Source organism: Oncorhynchus mykiss, chromosome 26 (assembly GCF_013265735.2).
Source record: "Oncorhynchus mykiss isolate Arlee chromosome 26, USDA_OmykA_1.1, whole genome shotgun sequence".
Taxonomy (NCBI): domain Eukaryota; kingdom Metazoa; phylum Chordata; class Actinopteri; order Salmoniformes; family Salmonidae; genus Oncorhynchus; species Oncorhynchus mykiss.
The window spans coordinates 8,652,381-8,678,278 of NC_048590.1; the positions used below are offsets into that span (position 1 = coordinate 8,652,381).

General features: G+C 45.0%; 1 protein-coding gene across 1 annotated transcript in view; it reads right to left on the reverse strand.

The window, feature by feature from the left end:
- LOC110527031 (probable E3 ubiquitin-protein ligase HERC1) overlaps positions 1–25,898 on the reverse strand; it is a 241,573-nt gene that overhangs the window by 88,081 nt on the left and 127,594 nt on the right. Inside the window, exons 49-54 of the mRNA XM_036964527.1 lie at positions 19,627–19,847; positions 17,731–17,999; positions 17,519–17,571; positions 14,332–14,532; positions 12,074–12,248; positions 8,735–9,002 (exon numbers count right to left, since the gene is read on the reverse strand). Of these exons, the coding sequence (XP_036820422.1) occupies positions 8,735–9,002; positions 12,074–12,248; positions 14,332–14,532; positions 17,519–17,571; positions 17,731–17,999; positions 19,627–19,847 (1,187 nt within the window). The remainder of the gene's footprint in view (positions 1–8,734; positions 9,003–12,073; positions 12,249–14,331; positions 14,533–17,518; positions 17,572–17,730; positions 18,000–19,626; positions 19,848–25,898) is intronic.

Below are 25,898 nucleotides of genomic sequence, written 5' to 3' on the forward strand. Positions count from 1 at the left end.
CCTAACACGCTAGATCGGGTTCTAGAGACAGATAGATATACTGGTTCTAGAGACAGATAGATATACTGGTTCTAGAGACAGATAGATATACTGGTTCTAGAGACAGATAGATATACAGGTTCTAGATCAGTCAGAGGAACCCTAACACGCTAGATCGGGTTCTAGAGACAGATAGATATACTGGTTCTATAGACAGATAGATATACAGGTTCTAGAGACAGATAGATATACAGGTTCTAGAGACAGATAAATATACAGGTTCTAGAGACAGATAAATATACTGGTTCTAGAGACAGATAGATATACTGGTTCTAGAGACAGATAGATATACAGGTTCTAGAGACCGATAGATATACTGGTTCAAGAGACAGATAGATATACAGGTTCTAGAGACAGATAGATATACTGGTTCTAGAGACAGATAGATATACAGGTTCTAGATCAGTCAGAGGAACCCTAACACGCTAGATCAGGTTCTATAGACAGATAGATATACAGGTTCTAGAGACAGATAAATATACTGGTTCTAGAGACAGATAGATATACTGGTTCTAGAGACAGATAGATATACAGGTTCTAGAGACCGATAGATATACTGGTTCAAGGGACAGATAGATATACAGGTTCTAGAGACAGATAGATATACTGGTTCTAGAGACAGATAGATATACAGGTTCTAGATCAGTCAGAGGAACCCTAACACGCTAGATCAGGTTCTATAGACAGATAGATATACAGGTTCTAGAGACAGATAGATATACAGGTTCTAGAGACAGATAGATATACAGGTTCTATAGACAGATAGATATACAGGTTCTAGAGACAGATAGATATACTGGTTCTAGAGACAGATAGATATACAGGTTCTAGATCAGTCAGAGGAACCCTAACACGCTGGATGGGGGTCTGTCTATGGTGGTCAGGTTCATCTCCAGCAGAGCATTTGATTTATTCAGAGTAGCCCAACGGAGACCAGGATCTCATTCCCAATGGTGCCCCTGAGCACAAACAGTTTCTCACAACAGGAAGAACTATTTATATTCCAACTCAAATTAAATAAATAAGCACGAGGAACAACCTCAACACAAACAATTTCAACAAATAAACCATTACAATCAATGGAAACAACTGCAGTCCTCAATGAATTCAACACCAGAGACCTAAACTGACCAATCGGAACCAGGGAATCAAGAAGCAAGGGATGTTGGGAGTTATTCCAACAATGACAATGGGGGGGGGGGGGGGGGGGCTTAAACTAAAGGAGTATTGTTAGAGACCAGAAGGAACTCAAGAGTTAACCAATCATTATTTAACACGGAAGCCTGTGTACTAGGGCTTTGTGAATCAAACAGGAACTAGGAATTGATCAACGGGACTTTAATGAGGACCAGCCGTTTGCTACAGGAGACAGTGCTGAGTATTAGTGAGGACCAGCCGTTTGCTAGAGGCAGTGGTGAGTATTAATGAGGACCAGCCGTTTGCTACAGGAGACAGTGATGAGTATTAATGAGGACCAGCCGTTTGCTACAGGAGACAGTGGTGAGTATTAATGAGGACCAGCCGTTTGCTAGAGGAGACAGTGGTGAGTATTAGTGAGGACCAGCCGTTTGCTACAGGAGACAGTGATGAGTATTAGTGGAAGTTAATGAGGACCAGCCGTTTGCTACAGGAGACAGTGATGAGTATTAATGAGGACCAGCCGTTTTCTAGAGGAGACAGTGGTGAGTATTAGTGAGGACCAGCCGTTTGCTAGAGGAGACAGTGATGAGTATTAATGAGGACCAGCCGTTTGCTACAGGAGACAGTGGTGAGTATTAGTGAGGACCAGCCGTTTGCTACAGGAGACAGTGATGAGTATTAATGAGGACCAGCCGTTTGCTAGAGGAGACAGTGGTGAGTATTAGTGAGGACCAGCCGTTTGCTACAGGAGACAGTGATGAGTATTAATGAGGACCAGCCGTTTGCTATAGGAGACAGTGATGAGTATTAGTAAGGACCAGGCGTTTGCTACAGGAGACAGTGATGAGTATTAGTGAGGACCAGGCGTTTGCTACAGGAGACAGCGGTGAGTATTAATGAGGACCAGTCGTTTGCTACAGGAGACAGTGATGAGTATTAATGAGGACCAACCGTTTGCTACAGGAGACAGTGATGAGTATTAATGAGGACCAGCCGTTTGCTACAGGAGACAGTGATGGGTATTAGTGAGGACCAGGCGTTTGCTACATGAGACAGTGATGAGTATTAGTGGAAGTTAATGAGGACCAGGCGTTTGCTACAGGAAACAGTGATGAGTATTAGTGGAAGTTAATGAGGACCAGGCGTTTGCTACAGGAAACAGTGATGAGTATTAGTGGAAGTTAATGAGGATCAGCCGTTTGCTACAGGAGACAGTGATGAGTATTAATGAGGACCAGCCGTTTGCTACAGGAGACAGTGATGAGTATTAATGAGGACCAGCCGTTTGCTACAGGAGACAGTGATGAGTATTAATGAGGACCAGGCGTTTGCTACAGGAGACAGTGATGAGTATTAATGAGGACCAGCCGTTTGCTACAGGAGACAGTGATGAGTATTAATGAGGACCAGCAGTTTGCTACAGGAGACAGTGATGAGTATTAGTGAGGACCAGGCGTTTGCTACAGGAGACAGCGGTGAGTATTAATGAGGACCAGTCGTTTGCTACAGGAGACAGTGATGAGTATTAGTGAGGACCAGGCGTTTGCTACAGGAGACAGTGGTGAGTATTAATGAGGACCAGACGCTTGCTAAAGGAGACAGTGATGGGTATTAGTGAGGACCAGGCGTTTGCTACATGAGACAGTGATGAGTATTAGTGGAAGTTAATGAGGACCAGGCGTTTGCTACAGGAAACAGTGATGAGTATTAGTGGAAGTTAATGAGGACCAGGCGTTTGCTACAGGAAACAGTGATGAGTATTAGTGGAAGTTAATGAGGATCAGCCGTTTGCTACAGGAGACAGTGATGAGTATTAATGAGGACCAGCCGTTTGCTACAGGAGACAGTGATGAGTATTAATGAGGACCAGCCGTTTGCTACAGGAGACAGTGATGAGTAGTAATGAGGACCAGGCGTTTGCTACAGGAGACAGTGATGAGTATTAATGAGGACCAGCCGTTTGCTACAGGAGACAGTGATGAGTATTAATGAGGACCAGCAGTTTGCTACAGGAGACAGTGATGAGTATTAGTGAGGACCAGGCGTTTGCTACAGGAGACAGCGGTGAGTATTAATGAGGACCAGTCGTTTGCTACAGGAGACAGTGATGAGTATTAGTGGAAGTTAATGAGGACCAGGCGTTTGCTACAGGAAACAGTGATGAGTATTAGTGGAAGTTAATGAGGACCAGGCGTTTGCTACAGGAAACAGTGATGAGTATTAGTGGAAGTTAATGAGGATCAGCCGTTTGCTACAGGAGACAGTGATGAGTATTAATGAGGACCAGCCGTTTGCTACAGGAGACAGTGATGAGTATTAATGAGGACCAGCCGTTTGCTACAGGAGACAGTGATGAGTATTAATGAGGACCAGGCGTTTGCTACAGGAGACAGTGATGAGTATTAATGAGGACCAGCCGTTTGCTACAGGAGACAGTGATGAGTATTAATGAGGACCAGCAGTTTGCTACAGGAGACAGTGATGAGTATTAGTGAGGACCAGGCGTTTGCTACAGGAGACAGCGGTGAGTATTAATGAGGACCAGTCGTTTGCTACAGGAGACAGTGATGAGTATTAGTGAGGACCAGGCGTTTGCTACAGGAGACAGTGGTGAGTATTAATGAGGACCAGACGCTTGCTAAAGGAGACAGTGATGGGTATTAGTGAGGACCAGGCGTTTGCTACATGAGACAGTGATGAGTATTAGTGGAAGTTAATGAGGACCAGGCGTTTGCTACAGGAAACAGTGATGAGTATTAGTGGAAGTTAATGAGGACCAGGCGTTTGCTACAGGAAACAGTGATGAGTATTAGTGGAAGTTAATGAGGATCAGCCGTTTGCTACAGGAGACAGTGATGAGTATTAATGAGGACCAGCCGTTTGCTACAGGAGACAGTGATGAGTATTAATGAGGACCAGCCGTTTGCTACAGGAGACAGTGATGAGTAGTAATGAGGACCAGGCGTTTGCTACAGGAGACAGTGATGAGTATTAGTGAGGACCAGGCGTTTGCTACAGGAGACAGCGGTGAGTATTAATGAGGACCAGTCGTTTGCTACAGGAGACAGTGATGAGTATTAGTGGAAGTTAATGAGGACCAGGCGTTTGCTACAGGAAACAGTGATGAGTATTAGTGGAAGTTAATGAGGACCAGGCGTTTGCTACAGGAAACAGTGATGAGTATTAGTGGAAGTTAATGAGGATCAGCCGTTTGCTACAGGAGACAGTGATGAGTATTAATGAGGACCAGCCGTTTGCTACAGGAGACAGTGATGAGTATTAATGAGGACCAGCCGTTTGCTACAGGAGACAGTGATGAGTAGTAATGAGGACCAGGCGTTTGCTACAGGAGACAGTGATGAGTATTAATGAGGACCAGCCGTTTGCTACAGGAGACAGTGATGAGTATTAATGAGGACCAGCAGTTTGCTACAGGAGACAGTGATGAGTATTAGTGAGGACCAGGCGTTTGCTACAGGAGACAGCGGTGAGTATTAATGAGGACCAGTCGTTTGCTACAGGAGACAGTGATGAGTATTAGTGAGGACCAGGCGTTTGCTACAGGAGACAGTGGTGAGTATTAATGAGGACCAGACGCTTGCTAAAGGAGACAGTGATGAGTATTAGTGGAAGTTAATGAGGATCAGCCGTTTGCTACAGGAGACAGTGGTGAGTATTAATGAGGACCAGCCGTTTGCTACAGGAGACAGTGATGAGTATTAATGAGGACCAGCCGTTTGCTACAAGAGACAGTGGTGAGTATTAATGAGGACCAGCCGTTTGCTACAGGAGACAGTGGTGAGTATTAATGAGGACCAGCCGTTTGCTACAGGAGACAGTGGTGAGTATTAGTGAGGACCATCCGTTTGCTACAGGAGACAGTGGTGAGTATTAGTGGAAGTTAATGAGGACCAGCCGTTTGCTAGAGGAGACAGTGATTAGTATTAGTGGAAGTTAATGAGGACCAGCCGTTTGCTACAGGAGACAGTGGTGAGTATTAGTGGAAGTTAATGAGGACCAGCCGTTTGCTAGAGGAGACAGCGGTGAGTATTAATGAGGACCAGTCATTTGCTAGAGGAGACTGTAATGAACACCGGCTGTATTCTACACCGGCTGTATTAAACACCGGCTGTATTCTACACCGGCTGTATTAAACACCGGCTGTATTAAACACCGGCTGTATTAAACACCGGCTGTATTAAACACCGGCTGTATTAAACACCGGCTGTATTAAACACCGGCTGTATTAAACACCGGCTGTATTGAACACCGGCTGTATTAAACACCGGCTGTATTAAACACCGGCTGTATTCTACACCGGCTGTTTTAAACACCAGCTGTTTTAAACACCGGCTGTATTCTACACCGGCTGTATTCTACACCGGCTGTATTAAACACCGGCTGTATTAAACACCGGCTGTATTCTACACCGGCTGTATTAAACACCGGCTGTATTAAACACCGGCTGTATTCTACACCGGCTGTATTCTACACCGGCTGTATTAAACACCGGCTGTATTGAACACCGGCTGTATTCTACACCGGCTGTATTCTACACCGGCTGTATTAAACACCGGCTGTATTGAACACCGGCTGTATTAAACACCGGCTGTATTAAACACCGGCTGTATTAAACACCGGCTGTATTCTACACCGGCTGTATTGAACACCGGCTGTATTAAACACCGGCTGTATTAAACACCGGCTGTATTAAACACCGGCTGTATTAAACACCGGCTGTATTCTACACCGGCTGTAATGAACACCGGCTGTAATGAACACCGGCTGTATTCTACACCGGCTGTATTAAACACCGGCTGTATTAAACACCGGCTGTATTAAACACCGGCTGTATTGAACACCGGCTGTATTAAACACCGGCTGTATTAAACGCCGTCTGTATTCTACACCGGCTGTATTAAACACCGGCTGTATTAAACACCGGCTGTATTAAACACCGGCTGTATTAAACACCGGCTGTATTAAACACCGGCTGTATTGAACACCGGCTGTATTAAACACCGGCTGTATTCTACACCGTCTGTATTCTACACCGGCTGTTTTAAACACCGGCTGTATTCTACACCGGCTGTATTCTACACCGGCTGTATTAAACACCGGCTGTGTTCTACACCGGCTGTATTAAACACCGGCTGTATTCTACACCGGCTGTATTGAACACCGGCTGTATTAAACACCGGCTGTATTAAACACCGGCTGTATTAAACACCGGCTGTATTAAACACCGGCTGTATTAAACACCGGCTGTATTAAACACCGGCTGTATTAAACACCGGCTGTATTAAACACCGGCTGTATTAAACACCGGCTGTTTTAAACACCGGCTGTATTAAACACCGGCTGTATTAAACACCGGCTGTATTAAACACCGGCTGTATTAAACACCGGCTGTATTAAACACCGGCTGTATTAAACACCGGCTGTATTCTACACCGGCTGTATTAAACACCGGCTGTATTAAACACCGGCTGTATTAAACACCGGCTGTATTAAACACCGGCTGTATTAAACACCGGCTGTATTGAACACCGGCTGTATTGAACACCGGCTGTATTAAACACCGGCTGTATTCTACACCGGCTGTATTAAACACCGGCTGTTTTAAACACCGACTGTATTCTACACCGGCTGTATTCTACACCGGCTGTATTAAACACCGGCTGTATTAAACACCGGCTGTATTAAACACCGGCTGTATTAAACACCGGCTGTATTAAACACCGGCTGTATTAAACACCGGCTGTATTCTACACCGGCTGTATTGAACACCGGCTGTATTAAACACCGGCTGTATTAAACACCGGCTGTATTAAACACCGGCTGTATTAAACACCGGCTGTATTGAACACCGGCTGTATTAAACACCGGCTGTATTAAACACCGGCTGTATTAAACACCGGCTGTATTAAACACCGGCTGTATTAAACACCGGCTGTATTAAACACCGGCTGTATTGAACACCGGCTGTATTAAACACCGGCTGTATTAAACACCGGCTGTATTAAACACCGGCTGTATTAAACACCGGCTGTATTGAACACCGGCTGTATTAAACACCGACTGTATTCTACACCGACTGTATTAAACACCGGCTGTATTAAACACCGGCTGTATTAAACACCGGCTGTATTGAACACCGGCTGTATTGAACACCGGCTGTATTGAACACCGGCTGTATTAAACACCGGCTGTATTAAACACCGGCTGTATTCTACACCGGCTGTATTAAACACCGGCTGTATTAAACACCGGCTGTATTAAACACCGGCTGTATTCTACACCGGCTGTATTAAACACCGGCTGTATTGAACACCGGCTGTATTAAACACCGGCTGTATTAAACACCGGCTGTATTGAACACCGGCTGTATTAAACACCGGCTGTATTAAACACCGGCTGTATTCTACACCGGCTGTATTAAACACCGGCTGTATTGAACACCGGCTGTATTAAACACCGGCTGTATTAAACACCGGCTGTATTGAACACCGGCTGTATTAAACACCGGCTGTATTAAACACCGGCTGTATTAAACACCGGCTGTATTAAACACCGGCTGTATTAAACACCGGCTGTATTAAACACCGGCTGTATTAAACACCGGCTGTATTAAACACCGGCTGTATTAAACACCAGCTAAAATAACCCCAGTGTTGGGTGTTTATAACCAGTGTTAAATTAACTCTAATTTGTCTAAAAGAACCCCAGTGTTGGGTGTTTATAACCAGTATTAAATCAAAACCACTCCCAAAATTATCATATGTCCCAGCATGCTCTGTTGCAGTTTGATTTTTAGAATTGTTCCTCAATATCTATGTTTTTACACGTAGCACATCGATTGATTAATTCATCTTATGCTACTCAAATACGAATAACAAACATTTTGATCAACTAATCCGATCTGTTACTTTTGTAGTTAGTTGCGTCCATTACTGAAATGGTTGTTCCAGTTTGGATGGTTTAGGTCGTCTCGTCTCTTAGTCTTCCCGACCCAGCAGTCAATCTGAATGTAGGTTACGGGAGAACAAACATGTCAAAATGTTGGAGAGCTTCACTCTGGCTGGATTCACATAGGAATTACACAGCACTTTGCCAACCAATCATAATGTGATCTGCAGACCTGAAAACCTCGAGTTTCATTCAGGCTACTACTGTATTGGTGTCAAACTAGGCCCTCACTAGGCCCTCACTAGGCCCTCACTAGGCCCTCACTAGGCCCTCAAAGTAAGGCCTCGTTAAATACTTGTTGTATTGCTGTTGAACATTTTTATTTTAAATGATCTGGCTCTTGTCTCTGTCAATAACAAATACAGTCATGGCTGGTAACTACAATTCACTCGAAAGCTAAGGCACTCTGGGAAATATGTATAGGTCAAGTTAAGTATTGCATAAGTGTGGTGCTGAACTAAAGTTGTGTTGACTTGAACTTCCTGTCTTTTTGAAAGTCGTTGAGTGCAGTAGAGAACTGGTCACTTCCTGTTTCTCTTCCAGTCTATTATCTTTGTGTGAGTCTGAGTTGTGTATCTGTTGTTACCTGTGTGCAGAGCTGGACCAGCAGCTTGGCAGCGTTGGGGCTGTTGGAGGCCAGACAACCCACAGCCGTACTGAGATAGGCCAGACAGGAGATAGGTTTGCTGGCCTTGGTGGCCCCGCGGGGCCGCTCTGAGGCCCCTGATCCAGATGTGGGGCTGGTGGAGAGGCCGGCTCGCCCCGCTGCAGCCAGACACATCAGTCTGACCAGGGTCCTGATGTCTGTCAGACCCAGAGACTCCAACCCTGCTGCCAGGCTGCAGCTAGAACCACTGAGAGAGAGGGAAAGGGGGAGAGAGAGGGGAGGGAGGGAGGGAGAGAGAGGAGGGGAGGGAGGGAGAGAGAGGAGGGGAGAGAGAGAGATGGGGAGGGAGAGAGGGAAAGGGGGAGAGAGGGGGGAGGGAGGGAGAGAGAGAGAGGAGGGGAGAGAGAGAGAGGGGGAGGGGGAGAGGGAAAGGGGGACAGAGGAGGTGAGAGAGAGGAGGGAGGGAGAGAGAGAGGGGAGGGAGAGAGGGAAAGGGGGACAGAGAGAGGAGGGGAGAGAGAGAGAAAGGGGGAGAGAGAGGGGAGGGAGGGAGTGAGGAGGGGTGAGAGAGGGGAGGGAGAGAGAGGAGGGGAGAGAGAGAGGATGGAGGGAGAGAGGGAGAGAGAGGAGGGAGACAGGGAGAAAGAGGAGGGGAGAGAGAGGAGGGGAGAGAGAGGAGGGAGGCAGGGAGAGAGAGGAGGGGAGAGAGGAGGGAGGCAGGGAGAGAGGAGGGAGGCAGGGAGAGAGGGGAGGGGAGGGAGAGAGAGGGAGGGAGAGACAGGAGGGGAGGGAGAGAGAGAGAGGGGAGGGAGAGAGAGAGGAGAGAGAGAGAGAAGGGAGAGAGAGGAGGGGAGTGAGAGAGAGGAGGGGAGGGAGAGAAGGCCATACTCATAAACATACAGTAGTTGCAATGCAGTTCACCCTTATACACCAACTGAACACAGTGGAACATGAGATGAATGGAGAGAGATCGAGACTGAGAGAAACACCAACGAGACAGAGAGAGACACCAACGAGACAGAGAGAGACAGACGGAAAGACACCAGGGAGAAAGAGAGACAGCCAGAGACAGAGCGAGACAGAGAGCACAGAGAGAGCCAAACAGAGAGAGAGAGAGAGAGAGAGAGAGAGAGAGAGAGCGCCCGAGAGAGAGAGAGACAAAGACCAACACATTCTCCACTGCAGACAGCTTGTCCGACCTGACAGCGAGCCTGAGCTGCAGTGGTCACATACACTGAGTGGACAAAACCTTTCCATGACAGACTAACCAGCTGAAAGATATGATCCCTTATGATCCCTTATTGATGTCACCTGTTAAATCCACTTCAAATCAGTGGAGATGAAGGGGAGGAGACGGGTTAAAGAAGGACTTTTAAGCCTTGAGACAATTGAGACATGGATTGTGTATGTGTGCCATTCAGAGGGTGAACGGGCAAGACAAAAGATTGAAGTGCCTTTGAACAGGGTATGGTAGTAGGTGTCAGGAACACTGGTTTGTGTCAAGAACTGCAACGCTGCTGGGTTTTTCACGCTCAACAGTTTCCTGTGTGTATCAAGAATGGTCCACCAATTAAAGGACATCCAGGCAACTGGACACAACTGTGGGAAGCATTGGAGTCAACATGGGCAAGTATCCCTGTGGAAGGCTTTCAACACCCTGTAGAGTCCCTGTGGAAGGCTTTCAACACCTTGTAGAGTCCCTGTGGAAGGCTTTCAACACCTTGTAGAGACCCTGTGGAAGGCTTTCAACACCTTGTAGAGTCCCTGTGGAAGGCTTTCAACACCTTGTAGAGACCCTGTGGAAGGCTTTCAACACCTTGTAGAGTCCCTGTGGAAGGCTTTCAACACCTTGTAGAGTCCCTGTGGAAGGCTTTCAACACCTTGTAGAGTCCCTGTGGAAGGCTTTCAACACCTTGTAGAATCCCTGTGGAAGGCTTTCAACACCTTGTAGAGACCCTGTGGAAGGCTTTCAACACCTTGTAGAGTCCCTGTGGAAGGCTTTCAACACCTTGTAGAGTCCCTGTGGAAGGCTTTCAACACCTTGTAGAGTCCCTGTGGAAGGCTTTCAACACCTTGTAGAGTCCCTGTGGAAGGCTTTCAACACCTTGTAGAGTCCCTGTGGAAGGCTTTTAACACCTTGTAGAGTCCCTGTGGAAGGCTTTCAACACCTTGTAGAGTCCCTGTGGAAGGCTTTCAACACCTTGTAGAGTCCCTGTGGAAGGCTTTCAACACCTTGTAGAGTCCCTGTGGAAGGCTTTCAACACCTTGTAGAGTCCCTGTGGAAGGCTTTCAACACCTTGTAGAGACCCTGTGGAAGGCTTTCAACACTTTGTAGAGTCCCTGTGGAAGGCTTTCAACACCTTGTAGAGTCCCTGTGGAAGGCTTTCAACACCTTGTAGAGTCCCTGTGGAAGGCTTTCAACACCTTGTAGAGACCCTGTGGAAGGATTTCAACACCTTGTAGAGTCCCTGTGGAAGGCTTTCAACACCTTGTAGAGACCCTGTGGAAGGCTTTCAACACCTTGTAGAGTCCCTGTGGAAGGCTTTCAACACCTTGTAGAGTCCCTGTGGAAGGCTTTCAACACCTTGTAGAGTCCCTGTGGAAGGCTTTCAACACCTTGTAGAGTCCACGACCTGACAAGTTGAGGCTGTTCTGAGGGCTAAAGTGGAGGAGGGGTGTTCCTAATGTTTTGTACACTCAGTGTATACACACACCTAGCCTACACACGGTCCTACACCTAGTCTACACCTAGCCTACACACAGTCCTACACCTAGTCTACACACAGTCCTACACCTAGCCTACACACAGTCCTACACCTAGCCTACACACAGTCTACACACAGTCCTACCACTAGTCTACACCTAGTCCTACACCTAGTCTACACACAGTCCTAAACATAGTCTACACACAGTCCTACCACTAGTCCTACACCTAGTCTACACACAGTCCTACATCTAGTCTACACACAGTTCTACACCTAGCCTACACACAGTCCTACACATAGTCTACGCTTAGTCCTACACCTAGTCTACACACAGTCCTACACCTTGTCTACACCCAGTCCTAAACCTAGTCTACACACAGTCCTAAACCTAGTCTACACACAGTCCTACATCTAGTCTACACACAGTCCTACATCTAGTCTACACCTAGTCTACACACAGTCCTAAACCTAGTCTACACACAGTCCTACATCTAGTCTACACCTCGTCTACACCCAGTCCTAAACCTAGTCTACACCTCGTCTACACACAGTCCTAAACCTAGCCTACACCTAGTCTACGCCTAGTCTACACCTAGTCTACAGACAGACCCACCTGACAGAGAGTAGAGACAGGGCTCTCATCACCATGGTCCTGGCCAGGAGGACCTGCGCTGCAGAGGTCACTCTCCTCAGAGCCATGACCCTGTCGTGGGGGTTCTCCAGCGCTGCGGCCTGCTCCCCCAGAGTCACCCTGCCCGAGGAGCTGTTCTCCACCGCGCCCTGGCAGCCTGGGAAACACACGCAGACACGTGCTGAAGCTGGCGCACAATGTAGAATTACAGAGAGGACCAGACACATCTGAACCACCCACATTACAGAGAGGACCAGACACATCTGAACCACTCACATTACAGAGAGGACCAGACACATCTGAACCACCCACATTACAGAGAAGACCAGACACATCTCACCCACATAACAGAGAGGACCAGACACATCTGAACCACCCACATTACAGAGAAGACCAGACACATCTCACCCACATTACAGAGAGGACCAGACACATCTCACCCACATTACAGAGAGGACCAGACACATCTGAACCACCCACATTACAGAGAGGACCAGACACATCTGAACCACCCATATTACAGAGAGGACCAGACACATCTCACCCACATTACAGAGAGGACCAGACACATCTGAACCACCCACATTACAGAGAGGACCAGACACATCTGAACCACTCACATTACAGAGAGGACCAGACACATCTGAACCACCCACATTACAGAGAGGACCAGACACATCTCACCCACATTACAGAGAGGACCAGACACATCTGAACCACCCACATTACAGAGAAGACCAGACACATCTCACCCACATTACAGAGAGGACCAGACACATCTGAACCACCCACATTACAGAGAAGACCAGACACATCTCACCCACATTACAGAGAGGACCAGACACATCTGAACCACCCACATTACAGAGAGGACCAGACACATCTCACCCACATTACAGAGAGGACCAGACACATCTGAACCACCCACATTACAGAGAGGACCAGACACATCTGAACCACCCACATTACAGAGAGGACCAGACACATCTGAACCACCCACATTACAGAGAGGACCAGACACATCTCACCCACATTACAGAGAGGACCAGACACATCTGAACCACCCACATTACAGAGAGGACCAGACACATCTGAACCACCCACATTACAGAGAGGACCAGACACATCTGAACCACCCACATTACAGAGAGGACCAGACACATCTCAACCACCCACACTACAGAGAAGACCAGACACATCTCACCCACATTACAGAGAGGACCAGACACATCTGAACCACCCACATTACAGAGAGGACCAGACACATCTCACCCACATTACAGAGAGGACCAGACACATCTGAACCACCCACATTACAGAGAAGACCAGACACATCTCACCCACATTACAGAGAGGACCAGACACATCTCACCCACATTACAGAGAGGACCAGACACATCTGAACCACCCACATTACAGAGAAGACCAGACACATCTCACCCACATTACAGAGAGGACCAGACACATCTGAACCACCCACATTACAGAGAGGACCAGACACATCTCACCCACATTACAGAGAGGACCAGACACATCTGAACCACCCACATTACAGAGAGGACCAGACACATCTGAACCACCCACATTACAGAGAGGACCAGACACATCTGAACCACCCACATTACAGAGAGGACCAGACACATCTCACCCACATTACAGAGAGGACCAGACACATCTGAACCACCCACATTACAGAGAGGACCAGACACATCTGAACCACCCACATTACAGAGAGGACCAGACACCTGAACCACCCACATTACAGAGAGGACCAGACACATCTGAACCACCCACATTACAGAGAGGACCAGACACCTGAACCACCCACATTACAGAGAGGACCAGACACCTGAACCACCCACATTACAGAGAGGACCAGACACCTGAACCACCCACATTACAGAGAGGACCAGACACATCTGAACCACCCACATTACAGAGAGGACCAGACACATCTGAACCACCCACATTACAGAGAGGACCGTACACATCTGAACCACCCACATTACAGAGAGGACCAGACACATCTGAACCACCCACATTACAGAGAGGACCGTACACATCTGAACCACCCACATTACAGAGAGGACCAGACACATCTGAACCACCCACATTACAGAGAGCACCGTACACATCTGAACCACCCACATTACAGAGAGGACCAGACACATCTGAACCACCCACATTACAGAGAGGACCAGACACATCTGAACCACCCACTGTGTGTTTCAGCCCCTCACCTATCTGCAGCAGAGTCTCCTCCATGCTGTTGGTGGCGGTCACCATGGCTACGGACGCTCCCAGGGGGTCACTGTCGGGGAACTGGACGGCCTCTGGGACGACCCGGCGCTCGCTCAGACCCAACGGTCCCGCCAGCAGCTCAAACTCCTCGTCCCCAGTTAACCTCTCATCCTCATCAACATCCAGCATGTCCCATTCCTCTGAAAAGGTTTTAGAGAATAACAGTCATACTATCAGCCACGTGGTTATAGAGAATAACAGTCATACTATCAGCCACGTGGTTATAGAGAATAACAGTCATACTATCAGCCACGTGGTTATAGAATAACAGTCATACTATCAGCCATGTGGTTATAGAGAATAACAGTCATACTATCAGCCACGTGGTTATAGAGAATAACAGTCCTACTATCAGCCACGTGGTTATAGAGAATAACACAGTCCTACTATCAGCCACGTGGTTATAGAGAATAACAGTCATACTATCAGCCACGTGGTTATAGAGAATAACAGTCATACTATCAGCCACGTGGTTATAGAGAATAACAGTCACACTATCAGCCACGTGGATATAGAGAATAACAGTCATACTATCAGCCACGTGGTTATAGAGAATAACAGTCATACTATCAGCCACGTGGTTATAGAGAATAACAGTCATACTATCAGCCACGTGGTTATAGAGAATAACAGTCACACTATCAGCCACGTGGATATAGAGAATAACAGTCATACTATCAGCCACGTGGTTATAGAGAATAACAGTCCTACTATCAGCCACGTGGTTAGAGAGAATAACAGTCATACTATCAGCCACGTGGTTATAGAGAATAACAGTCATACTGTCAGCCACGTGGTTATAGAGAATAACAGTCCTACTATCAGCCACGTGGTTAGAGAATAACAGTCATACTATCAGCCACGTGGTTATAGAATAACAGCCATACTATCAGCCACGTGGTTATAGAGAATAACAGCCATACTATCAGCCACGTGGTTAGAGAGAATAACAGTCATACTATCAGCCACGTGGTTAGATAGAATAACAGTCATACTATCAGTCACGTGGTTATAGAGAATAACAGTCCTAGTATCAGCCACGTGGTTAGAGAATAACAGTCATACTATCAGTCATGTGGTTATAGAGAATAACACAGCCATACTATCAGTCATGTGGTTATAGAGAATAACACAGCCATACTATCAGCCATGTGGTTATAGAGAATAACAGTCATACTATCAGTCATGTGGTTATAGAGAATAACAGTCATACTATCAGCCACGTGGTTATAGAGAATAACAGTCATACTATCAGTCATGTGGTTATAGAGAATAACAGTCATACTATCAGTCATGTGGTTATAGAGAATAACAGTCATACTATCAGCCACGTGGTTATAGAAAATAACAGTCATACTATCAGCCACGTGGTTAGAGAGAATAACAGTCATACTATCAGCCACGTGGTTATAGAGAATAACAGTCATACTATCAGTCATGTGGTTATAGAGAATAACACAGCCATACTATCAGCCATGTGGTTATAGAGAATAACAATCATACTATCAGTCATGTGGTTAGAGAGAATAACAGTCATACTATCAGCCACGTGGTTATAGAGAATAACAGTCATACTATCAGTCATGTGGTTATAGAGAATAACACAGCCATACTATCAGCCATGTGGTTATAGAGAATAACAATCATACTATCAGTCATGTGGTTATAGAGAATAACACAGCCATACTATCAGCCACGTGGTTATAGAGAATAACAGTCATACTATCAGCCACGTGGTTATAGAGAATAACAGCCATACTATCAGCCACGTGGTTATAGAGAATAACAGTCATACTATCAGCCATGTGGGTATAGAAAATAACAGTCATACTATCAGCCATAAAGCTACAGTGGACCAGTCATACTATCAGCCATAAAGCTACAGTGGACCAGTCATACTATCAGCCATAAAGCTACAGTGGACCAGTCATACAATCAGCCATAAAGCTACAGTGGACCAGTCATACTATCAGCCATAAAGCTACAGTGGAACCAGTCATACTATCAGCCATAAAGCTACAGTGGAACCAGTCATACTATCAGCCATAAAGCTACAGTGGAACCAGCCATACTATCAGCCATAAAGCTACAGTGGAACCAGTCATACTATCAGCCATAAAGCTACAGTGGAACAGTCATACTATCAGCCATAAAGCTACAGTGGAACCAGTCATACTATCAGCCATAAAGCTACAGTGGAACCAGTCATACTATCAGCCATAAAGCTACAGTGGAACCAGCCATACTATCAGCCATAAAGCTACAGTGGAACCAGTCATACTATCAGCCATAAAGCTACAGTGGACCAGTCATACTATCAGCCATAAAGCTACAATGGAACCAGTCATACTATCAGCCATAAACCTACAGTGGACCAGTCATACTATCAGCCATAAAGCTACAGTGGAACAGCCATACTATCAGCCATAAAGCTACAGTGGAACAGCCATAAAGCTACAGTGGAAAAGCCATACTATCAGCCATAAAGCTACAGTGGAACCAGTCATACTATCAGCCATAAAGCTACAGTGGAACCAGGCATACTATCAGCTATAAAGCTACAGTGGACCAGTCATACTATCAGCCATAAAGCTACAGTGGACCAGTCATACTATCAGCCATAAAGCTAAGGTGGAACCAGTCATACTATCAGCCATAAAGCTACAGTGGAACCAGTCATTCTATCAGCCATAAAGCTACAGTGGAACCAGTCATTCTATCAGCCATAAAGCTACAGTGGACCAGTCATACTATCAGCCATAAAGCTACAGTGGACCAGTCATACTATCAGCCATAAAGCTAAGGTGGAACCAGTCATACTATCAGCCATAAAGCTACAGTGGAACCAGTCATACTATCAGCCATAAAGCTACAGTGGAACCAGGCATACTATCAGCCATAAAGCTACAGTGGAACCAGTCATACTATCAGCCATAAAGCTACAGTGGACCAGTCATACTATCAGCCATAAAGCTACAGTGGAACCAGGCATACTATCAGCCATAAAGCTACAGTGGAACCAGTCATACTATCAGCCATAAAGCTACAGTGGAACCAGTCATTCATATGATCAGGGACAAGAACCTCTGGAACAAGTGAATCATCATGTTGAATCAGAACCGGTACCTTCATAGACACTGTCCTGCTTCCCCAACAGGTCCGGGGCGAGTCCTTTATATCTGAACATGGACCATGACACGTGGTTAGTGATCACAACGTCATCTCGTCACCGTTACACAGTGTGTATTGAATCTTAAGTTTCAGTTGTACAACACAAGAGTCACAAGTCTGTAATTTAAAAAAAAACCCTGGCGCGTCACCTTCTGTCCGCCACTGACCTCTCCGTCACGGGGACTGTGGTTTTACTCTTAACCGCCAGGTGTTTGTCCCGACAGCTACCACAGAGGAGGTAGTAGGGGTTGCCGCTGCCGCACTCCCCTCCGAACCACCCGTCTACGTAGGAGCCGTTGCTCCGGTAACCCTGTCGGTTGGCGCTGCGCCCGCAGCCAGGGTGGCTCTTCTTCATGTGCTGGTTGAAGTTGGCAACGCTAGCCTCACACAACTCACACACTACCACCTCGTCTCGTTCCTCTGTCTCACACACATGCTGCCAGAGGACAGGGAGGGGAGACAGGGAGGGGAGGGAGGGGACACGGAGACAGGGAGGGGAGGGAGGGGACACGGAGACAGGGAGGGGAGGGAGGGGACACGGAGACAGGGAGGGGAGGGAGGGGACATGGAGACAGGGAAGGGAGGGAGGGGACACGGAGACAGGGAGGGGACACAGAGACAGGGAGGGGACACGGAGACAGGGAGGGGACAGGGAGGGGAGGGAGGGGACACGGAGACAGGGAGGGGACACGGAGACAGGGAGGAGAGGGAGGGGACACGGAGACAGGGAGGGGACACGGAGACAGAGAGGGGACACAGAGACAGGGAGGGGACACAGAGACAGGGAGGGGACACGGAGACAGGGAGGGGACACGAAGACAGGGAGGGGACACAGAGACAGGGAGGGGACACAGAGACAGGGAGGGGACACAGAGACAGGGAGGGGACACGGATACAGGGAGGGGACACGAAGACAGGGAGGGGACACAGAGACAGGGAGGGGACACAGAGACAGAGAGGGGACACAGAGACAGAGAGGGGACACGGAGACAGGGAGGGGACACGGAGACAGGGAGGGGACACGGAGACAGGGAGGGGACACGGAGACAGGGAGGAGAGGGAGGGGACACGGAGACAGGGAGGGGACACGGAGACAGGGAGGAGAGGGAGGGGACACGGAGACAGGGAGGAGAGGGAGGGGACACGGAGACAGGGAGGGGACACGAAGACAGGGAGGGGACACAGAGACAGGGAGGGGACACAGAGACAGGGAGGGGACACAGAGACAGGGAGGGGACACAGAGACAGGGAGGGGACACAGAGACAGGGAGGGGACACGGAGACAGGGAGGGGACACGGAGACAGGGAGGGGACACGGAGACAGGGAGGGGACACAGAGACAGGGAGGGGACACAGAGACAGGGAGGGGACACAGAGACAGGGAGGGGACACGGAGACAGGGACGGGACACAGAGACAGGGACGGGACACACAGAGACGTGAACACAAAGTCAGTTCATATCTAGGACATCAATAGCATGATGCCACTAACAGACAGGTGAGTATGACAGCAGTATAGACAACATGATACCATAGCAACAAGATGATTAGCCATGAATTAACCACAAGCAACAAGACTTGATGATCAATGCCACCCACTGTAATCACCATTAGCATGTTAGCGTTCCACCTGATTTACTAGCAAACCCCATTGACATCCCATCCACGGCATGCTAGTTAGGCTAACGACAGAAATCACTGCCATGTGAGAGTGTGAGAGTTTGAGCATGTGTGTGTGTGTGTATGTTTGTGTATGTGTGTGTGTGTGAGAGTTTGAGCATGAGTGTGTATATGTGTATGTATGTGTGTGTGTGTGTGTGTGTGTGTGTGTGTGTGTGTGTGTGATAGTGAGTAAGCATCAACCTCTCGAAGCAGACAGTTAGCATTTTACAGCACCCAAGTGAATGAGTGTGTGAGTGAAAGTTAGCTGGTGAGAGTCTAAACCCTAAACTTCCACGTCAGTCTCCCCACTGAGAGACGTTTAGTGACGTGGAAAGTCAGGATGAAGACCTTATTAGTCGAGGCGAGGAAAAGGAAGCAGAAAAACCCTGCGCTCACACACACCCATGTTGGCCAGTCCAGTACCTCTGGGATCCACATGCCCAGGATGTCAGTGTCGCTGGCCAGGTCCTGACCGAACATGGCCTCCATGGTCTCCTCGTCCAGCTCCAGCTCCAGCTCCTCGTCGAGGTTAAAGTCATACAGAGGTCCAGTGTCCTGCTGTAGGGTACTGCCCTCTCTACGAGCCTGGCTGTGATGGGCCTGGACCGAGCGGTACAGACCGGCTACAGGAGAGTGTAAATGTTACAACAGCACCAAGCGGTACAGACCAGCTACAGGAGAGGGTACATTTTACAACAGCACCGAGCGGTACAGACCAGCTACAGGAGAGGGTAAATTTTACAACAGCACCGAGCGGTACAGACCAGCTACAGGAGAGGGTACATGTTAGAGAGGTACAGACCAGCTACAGGAGAGGGTATAGGTTAGAATAGAATAGATGAGAGGGTATATGTTAGAATAGAGGAGAGGAGAGGGTAGATGTTAGAATAGAATAGAGGAGAGGGTATATGTTAGAATAGAGGAGAGGAGAGGGTATATGTTAGAATAGAAAAGAGGAGAGGAGAGGAGAGGGTAGATGTTAGAATAGTATAGAGGAGAGGGTATATGTTAGAAAAGAATAGAGGAGAGGGTATATGTTAGAATAGTATAGAGGAGAGGGTATATGTTAGAATATAATAGAATAGAGGAGAGGGTATATGTTAGAATAGTATAGAGGAGAGGGTATATGTTAGAATAGAATAGAGGAGAGGAGAGGGTATATGTTAGAATAGTATAGAGGAGAGGGTATATGTTAGAATAGAATAGAGGAGAGGGTATATGTTATAATAGAATAGAATAGAGGAGAGGGTATATGTTAGAATAGTATAGAGGAGAGGGTATATGTTAGAATATAATAGAGGAGAGGGTATATGTTAGAATATAATAGAGGAGAGGAGAGGGTATATGTTAGAATAGAATAGAGGAGAGGAGAGGGTAGATGTTAGAATAGTATAGAGGAGAGGAGAGGGTATATGATAGAATAGTATAGAGGAGAGGAGAGGGTATATGTTAGAATAGAAAAGAGGAGAGGAGAGGAGAGGGTAGATGTTAGAATAGTATAGAGGAGAGGGTATATGTTAGAATATAATAGAGGAGAGGGTATATGTTAGAATATAATAGAGGAGAGGAGAGGGTATATGTTAGAATAGAATAGAGGAGAGGAGAGGGTAGATGTTAGAATAGAATAGAGGAGAGGAGAGGGTATATGTTAGAATAGAATAGAGGAGAGGAGAGGGTAGATGTTAGAATAGTATAGAGGAGAGGGTATATGTTAGAAAAGAATAGAGGAGAGGGTATATGTTAGAATAGTATAGAGGAGAGGGTATATGTTAGAATAGAATAGAGGAGAGGGTATATGTTAGAATAGAAAAGAGGAGAGGAGAGGAGAGGGTAGATGTTAGAATAGTATAGAGGAGAGGGTATATGTTAGAATAGTATAGAGGAGAGGGTATATGTTAGAATAGTATAGAGGAGAGGGTATATGTTAGAATAGTATAGAGGAGAGGGTATATGTTAGAATAGAATAGAGGAGAGGGTAGATGTTAGAATAGTATAGAGGAGAGGGTATATGTTAGAAAAGAATAGAGGAGAGGGTATATGTTAGAATAGAATAGAGGAGAGGAGAGGGTATATGTTAGAATAGAATAGAGGAGAGGAGAGGGTATATGTTAGAATAGAATAGAGGAGAGGAGAGGGTAGATGTTAGAATAGAATAGAGGAGAGGAGAGGGTATATGTTAGAATAGAATAGAGGAGAGGAGAGGGTAGATGTTAGAATAGTATAGAGGAGAGGGTATATGTTAGAATAGAATAGAGGAGAGGAGAGGGTATATGTTAGAATAGAATAGAGGAGAGGAGAGGGTATATGTTAGAATAGTATAGAGGAGAGGGTATATGTTAGAAAAGAATAGAGGAGAGGAGAGGGTATATGTTAGAATAGTATAGAGGAGAGGGTATATGTTAGAAAAGAATAGAGGAGAGGGTATATGTTAGAATAGTATAGAGGAGAGGGTATATGTTAGAATAGAATAGAGGAGAGGAGAGGGTATATGTTAGAATAGTATAGAGGAGAGGGTATATGTTAGAAAAGAATAGAGGAGAGGGTATATGTTAGAATAGTATAGAGGAGAGGGTATATGTTAGAATAGAATAGAGGAGAGGAGAGGGTATATGTTAGAATAGAATAGAGGAGAGGAGAGGGTATATGTTAGAATAGAATAGAGGAGAGGAGAGGGTATATGTTAGAATAGAATAGAGGAGAGGAGAGGGTATATGTTAGAATAGTATAGAGGAGAGGGTATATGTTAGAATAGAATAGAGGAGAGGGTATATGTTAGAAAAGAATAGAGGAGAGGGTTTATGTTAGAATAGAATAGAGGAGAGGGTATATGTTAGAATAGTATAGAGGAGAGGGTAGATGTTAGAATAGTATAGAGGAGAGGGTATATGTTAGAAAAGAATAGAGGAGAGGGTAGATGTTAGAATAGTATAGAGGAGAGGGTATATGTTAGAATAGAATAGAGGAGAGGAGAGGGTAGATGTTAGAATAGTATAGAGGAGAGGGTATATGTTAGAAAAGAATAGAGGAGATGGTATATGTTAGAATAGAATAGAGGAGAGGGTATATGTTAGAATAGAGGAGAGGGTAGATGTTAGAATAGTATAGAGGAGAGGGTATATGTTAGAAAAGAATAGAGGAGAGGGTATATGTTAGAATAGAATAGAGGAGAGGAGAGGGTAGATGTTAGAATAGAATAGAGGAGAGGGTATATGTTAGAATAGTATAGAGGAGAGGGTATATGTTAGAAAAGAATAGAGGAGAGGGTATATGTTAGAATAGAATAGAGGAGAGGAGAGGGTAGATGTTAGAATAGTATAGAGGAGAGGGTATATGTTAGAATAGAGGAGAGGAGAGGGTAGATGTTAGAATAGTATAGAGGAGAGGGTATTTGTTAGAATAGAATAGAGGAGAGGGTATATGTTAGAATAGAATAGAGGAGAGGGTATATGTTAGAATAGAATAGAGGAGAGGGTATATGTTAGAATATAATAGAGGAGAGGAGAGGGTATATGTTAGAATAGAATAGAGGAGAGGGTATATGTTAGAATAGTATAGAGGAGAGGGTATATGTTAGAATATAATAGAATAGAGGAGAGGGTATATGTTAGAATAGAGGAGAGGAGAGGGTATATGTTAGAATAGAATAGAGGAGAGGGTATATGTTAGAATAGTACAGAGGAGAGGGTATATGTTAGAATAGAATAGAGGAGAGGAGAGGAGAGGAGAGGGTATATGTTAGAATAGTATAGAGGAGAGGGTATATGTTAGAATAGAATAGAGGAGAGGAGAGGGTATATGTTAGAATAGAATAGAGGAGAGGGTATATGTTAGAATAGAATAGAGGAGAGGGTATATGTTAGAATAGAATAGAGGAGAGGGTATATGTTAGAATAGAATAGAGGAGAGGGTATATGTTAGAATAGAATAGAGGAGAGGGTATATGTTAGAATAGAGGAGAGGGTAGATGTTAGAATAGTATAGAGGAGAGGGTATATGTTAGAAAAGAATAGAGGAGAGGGTATATGTTAGAATAGTATAGAGGAGAGGGTATATGTTAGAATATAATAGAGGAGAGGGTATATGTTAGAATATAATAGAGGAGAGGGTATATGTTAGAATAGAATAGAGGAGAGGGTATATGTTAGAATAGAGGAGAGGGTAGATGTTAGAATAGTATAGAGGAGAGGGTATATGTTAGAAAAGAATAGAGGAGAGGGTATATGTTAGAATAGAATAGAGGAGAGGAGAGGGTAGATGTTAGAATAGAATAGAGGAGAGGGTATATGTTAGAATAGTATAGAGGAGAGGGTATATGTTAGAAAAGAATAGAGGAGAGGGTATATGTTAGAATAGAATAGAGGAGAGGAGAGGGTAGATGTTAGAATAGTATAGAGGAGAGGGTATATGTTAGAATAGAGGAGAGGAGAGGGTAGATGTTAGAATAGTATAGAGGAGAGGGTATTTGTTAGAATAGAATAGAGGAGAGGGTATATGTTAGAATAGAATAGAGGAGAGGGTATATGTTAGAATAGAATAGAGGAGAGGGTATATGTTAGAATATAATAGAGGAGAGGAGAGGGTATATGTTAGAATAGAATAGAGGAGAGGGTATATGTTAGAATAGTATAGAGGAGAGGGTATATGTTAGAATATAATAGAATAGAGGAGAGGGTATATGTTAGAATAGAGGAGAGGAGAGGGTATATGTTAGAATAGAATAGAGGAGAGGGTATATGTTAGAATAGTACAGAGGAGAGGGTATATGTTAGAATAGAATAGAGGAGAGGAGAGGAGAGGAGAGGGTATATGTTAGAATAGTATAGAGGAGAGGGTATATGTTAGAATAGAATAGAGGAGAGGAGAGGGTATATGTTAGAATATAATAGAGGAGAGGGTATATGTTAGAATAGAATAGAGGAGAGGGTATATGTTAGAATAGAGGAGAGGAGAGGGTATATGTTAGAATAGTATAGAGGAGAGGGTATATGTTAGAATAGAATAGAGGAGAGGGTTTATGTTAGAATAGTATAGAGGAGAGGGTATATGTTAGAATAGAATAGAGGAGAGGGTATATGTTAGAATAGAATAGATGAGAGGGTTTATGTTAGAATAGAATAGAGGAGAGGGTATATGTTAGAATAGTATAGAGGAGAGGGTATATGTTAGAATAGAATAGAGGAGAGGGTATATGTTAGAATAGAATAGAGGAGAGGGTATATGTTAGAATAGAATAGAGGAGAGGGTATATGTTAGAATAGAGGAGAGGAAAGGGTATATGTTAGAATAGTATAGAGGAGAGGGTATATGTTAGAATAGAATAGAGGAGAGGAGAGGGTATATGTTAGAATAGTATAGAGGAGAGGGTATATGTTAGAATAGAATAGAGGAGAGGAGAGGGTATATGATAGAATAGAGGAGAGGAGAGGGTATATGTTAGAATAGTATAGAGGAGAGGGTATATGTTAGAATAGAATAGAGGAGAGGGTATATGTTAGAATAGAATAGAGGAGAGGGTATATGTTAGAATAGAATAGAGGAGAGGGTATATGTTAGAATAGAATAGAGGAGAGGGTATATGTTAGAATAGTATAGAGGAGAGGGTATATGTTAGAATAGAATAGAGGAGAGGGTATATGTTAGAATAGAGGAGAGGGTATATGTTAGAATAGAGGAGAGGAGAGGGTATATGTTAGAATAGAGGAGAGGAGAGGGTATATGTTAGAATAGTATAGAGGAGAGGGTATATGTTAGAATATAATAGAATAGAGGAGAGGGTATATGTTAGAATAGAATAGAGGAGAGGAGAGGGTTTATGTTAGAATAGAATAGAGGAGAGGGTATATGTTAGAATAGAGGAGAGGAGAGGGTATATGTTAGAATAGAATAGAGGAGAGGGTATATGTTAGAATATAATAGAATAGAGGAGAGGGTATATGTTAGAATAGTATAGAGGAGAGGGTATATGTTAGAATAGAATAGAGGAGAGGAGAGGGTATATGTTAGAATAGTATAGAGGAGAGGGTATATGTTAGAATAGAATAGAGGAGAGGAGAGGGTATATGTTAGAATAGAATAGAGGAGAGGAGAGGGTATATGTTAGAATATAATAGAATAGAGGAGAGGGTATATGTTAGAATAGAATAGAGGAGAGGAGAGGGTATATGATAGAATAGAATAGAGGAGAGGGTATATGTTAGAATATAATAGAATAGAGGAGAGGGTATATGTTAGAATAGAATAGAGGAGAGGGTATATGTTAGAATAGAATAGAGGAGAGGGTATATGTTAGAATAGTATAGAGGAGAGGGTATATGTTAGAATATAATAGAATAGAGGAGAGGGTATATGTTAGAATATAATAGAATAGAGGAGAGGGTATATGTTAGAATATAATAGAATAGAGGAGAGGGTATATGTTAGAATAGAATAGAGGAGAGGGTATATGTTAGAATAGAATAGAGGAGAGGGTATATGTTAGAATAGAATAGAGGAGAGGGTATATGTTAGAATAGTATAGAGGAGAGGGTATATGTTAGAATAGTATAGAGGAGAGGGTATATGTTAGAATAGAATAGAGGAGAGGGTATATGTTAGAATAGAATAGATGAGAGGGTATATGTTAGAATAGAATAGATGAGAGGGTATATGTTAGAATAGAGGAGAGGGTATATGTT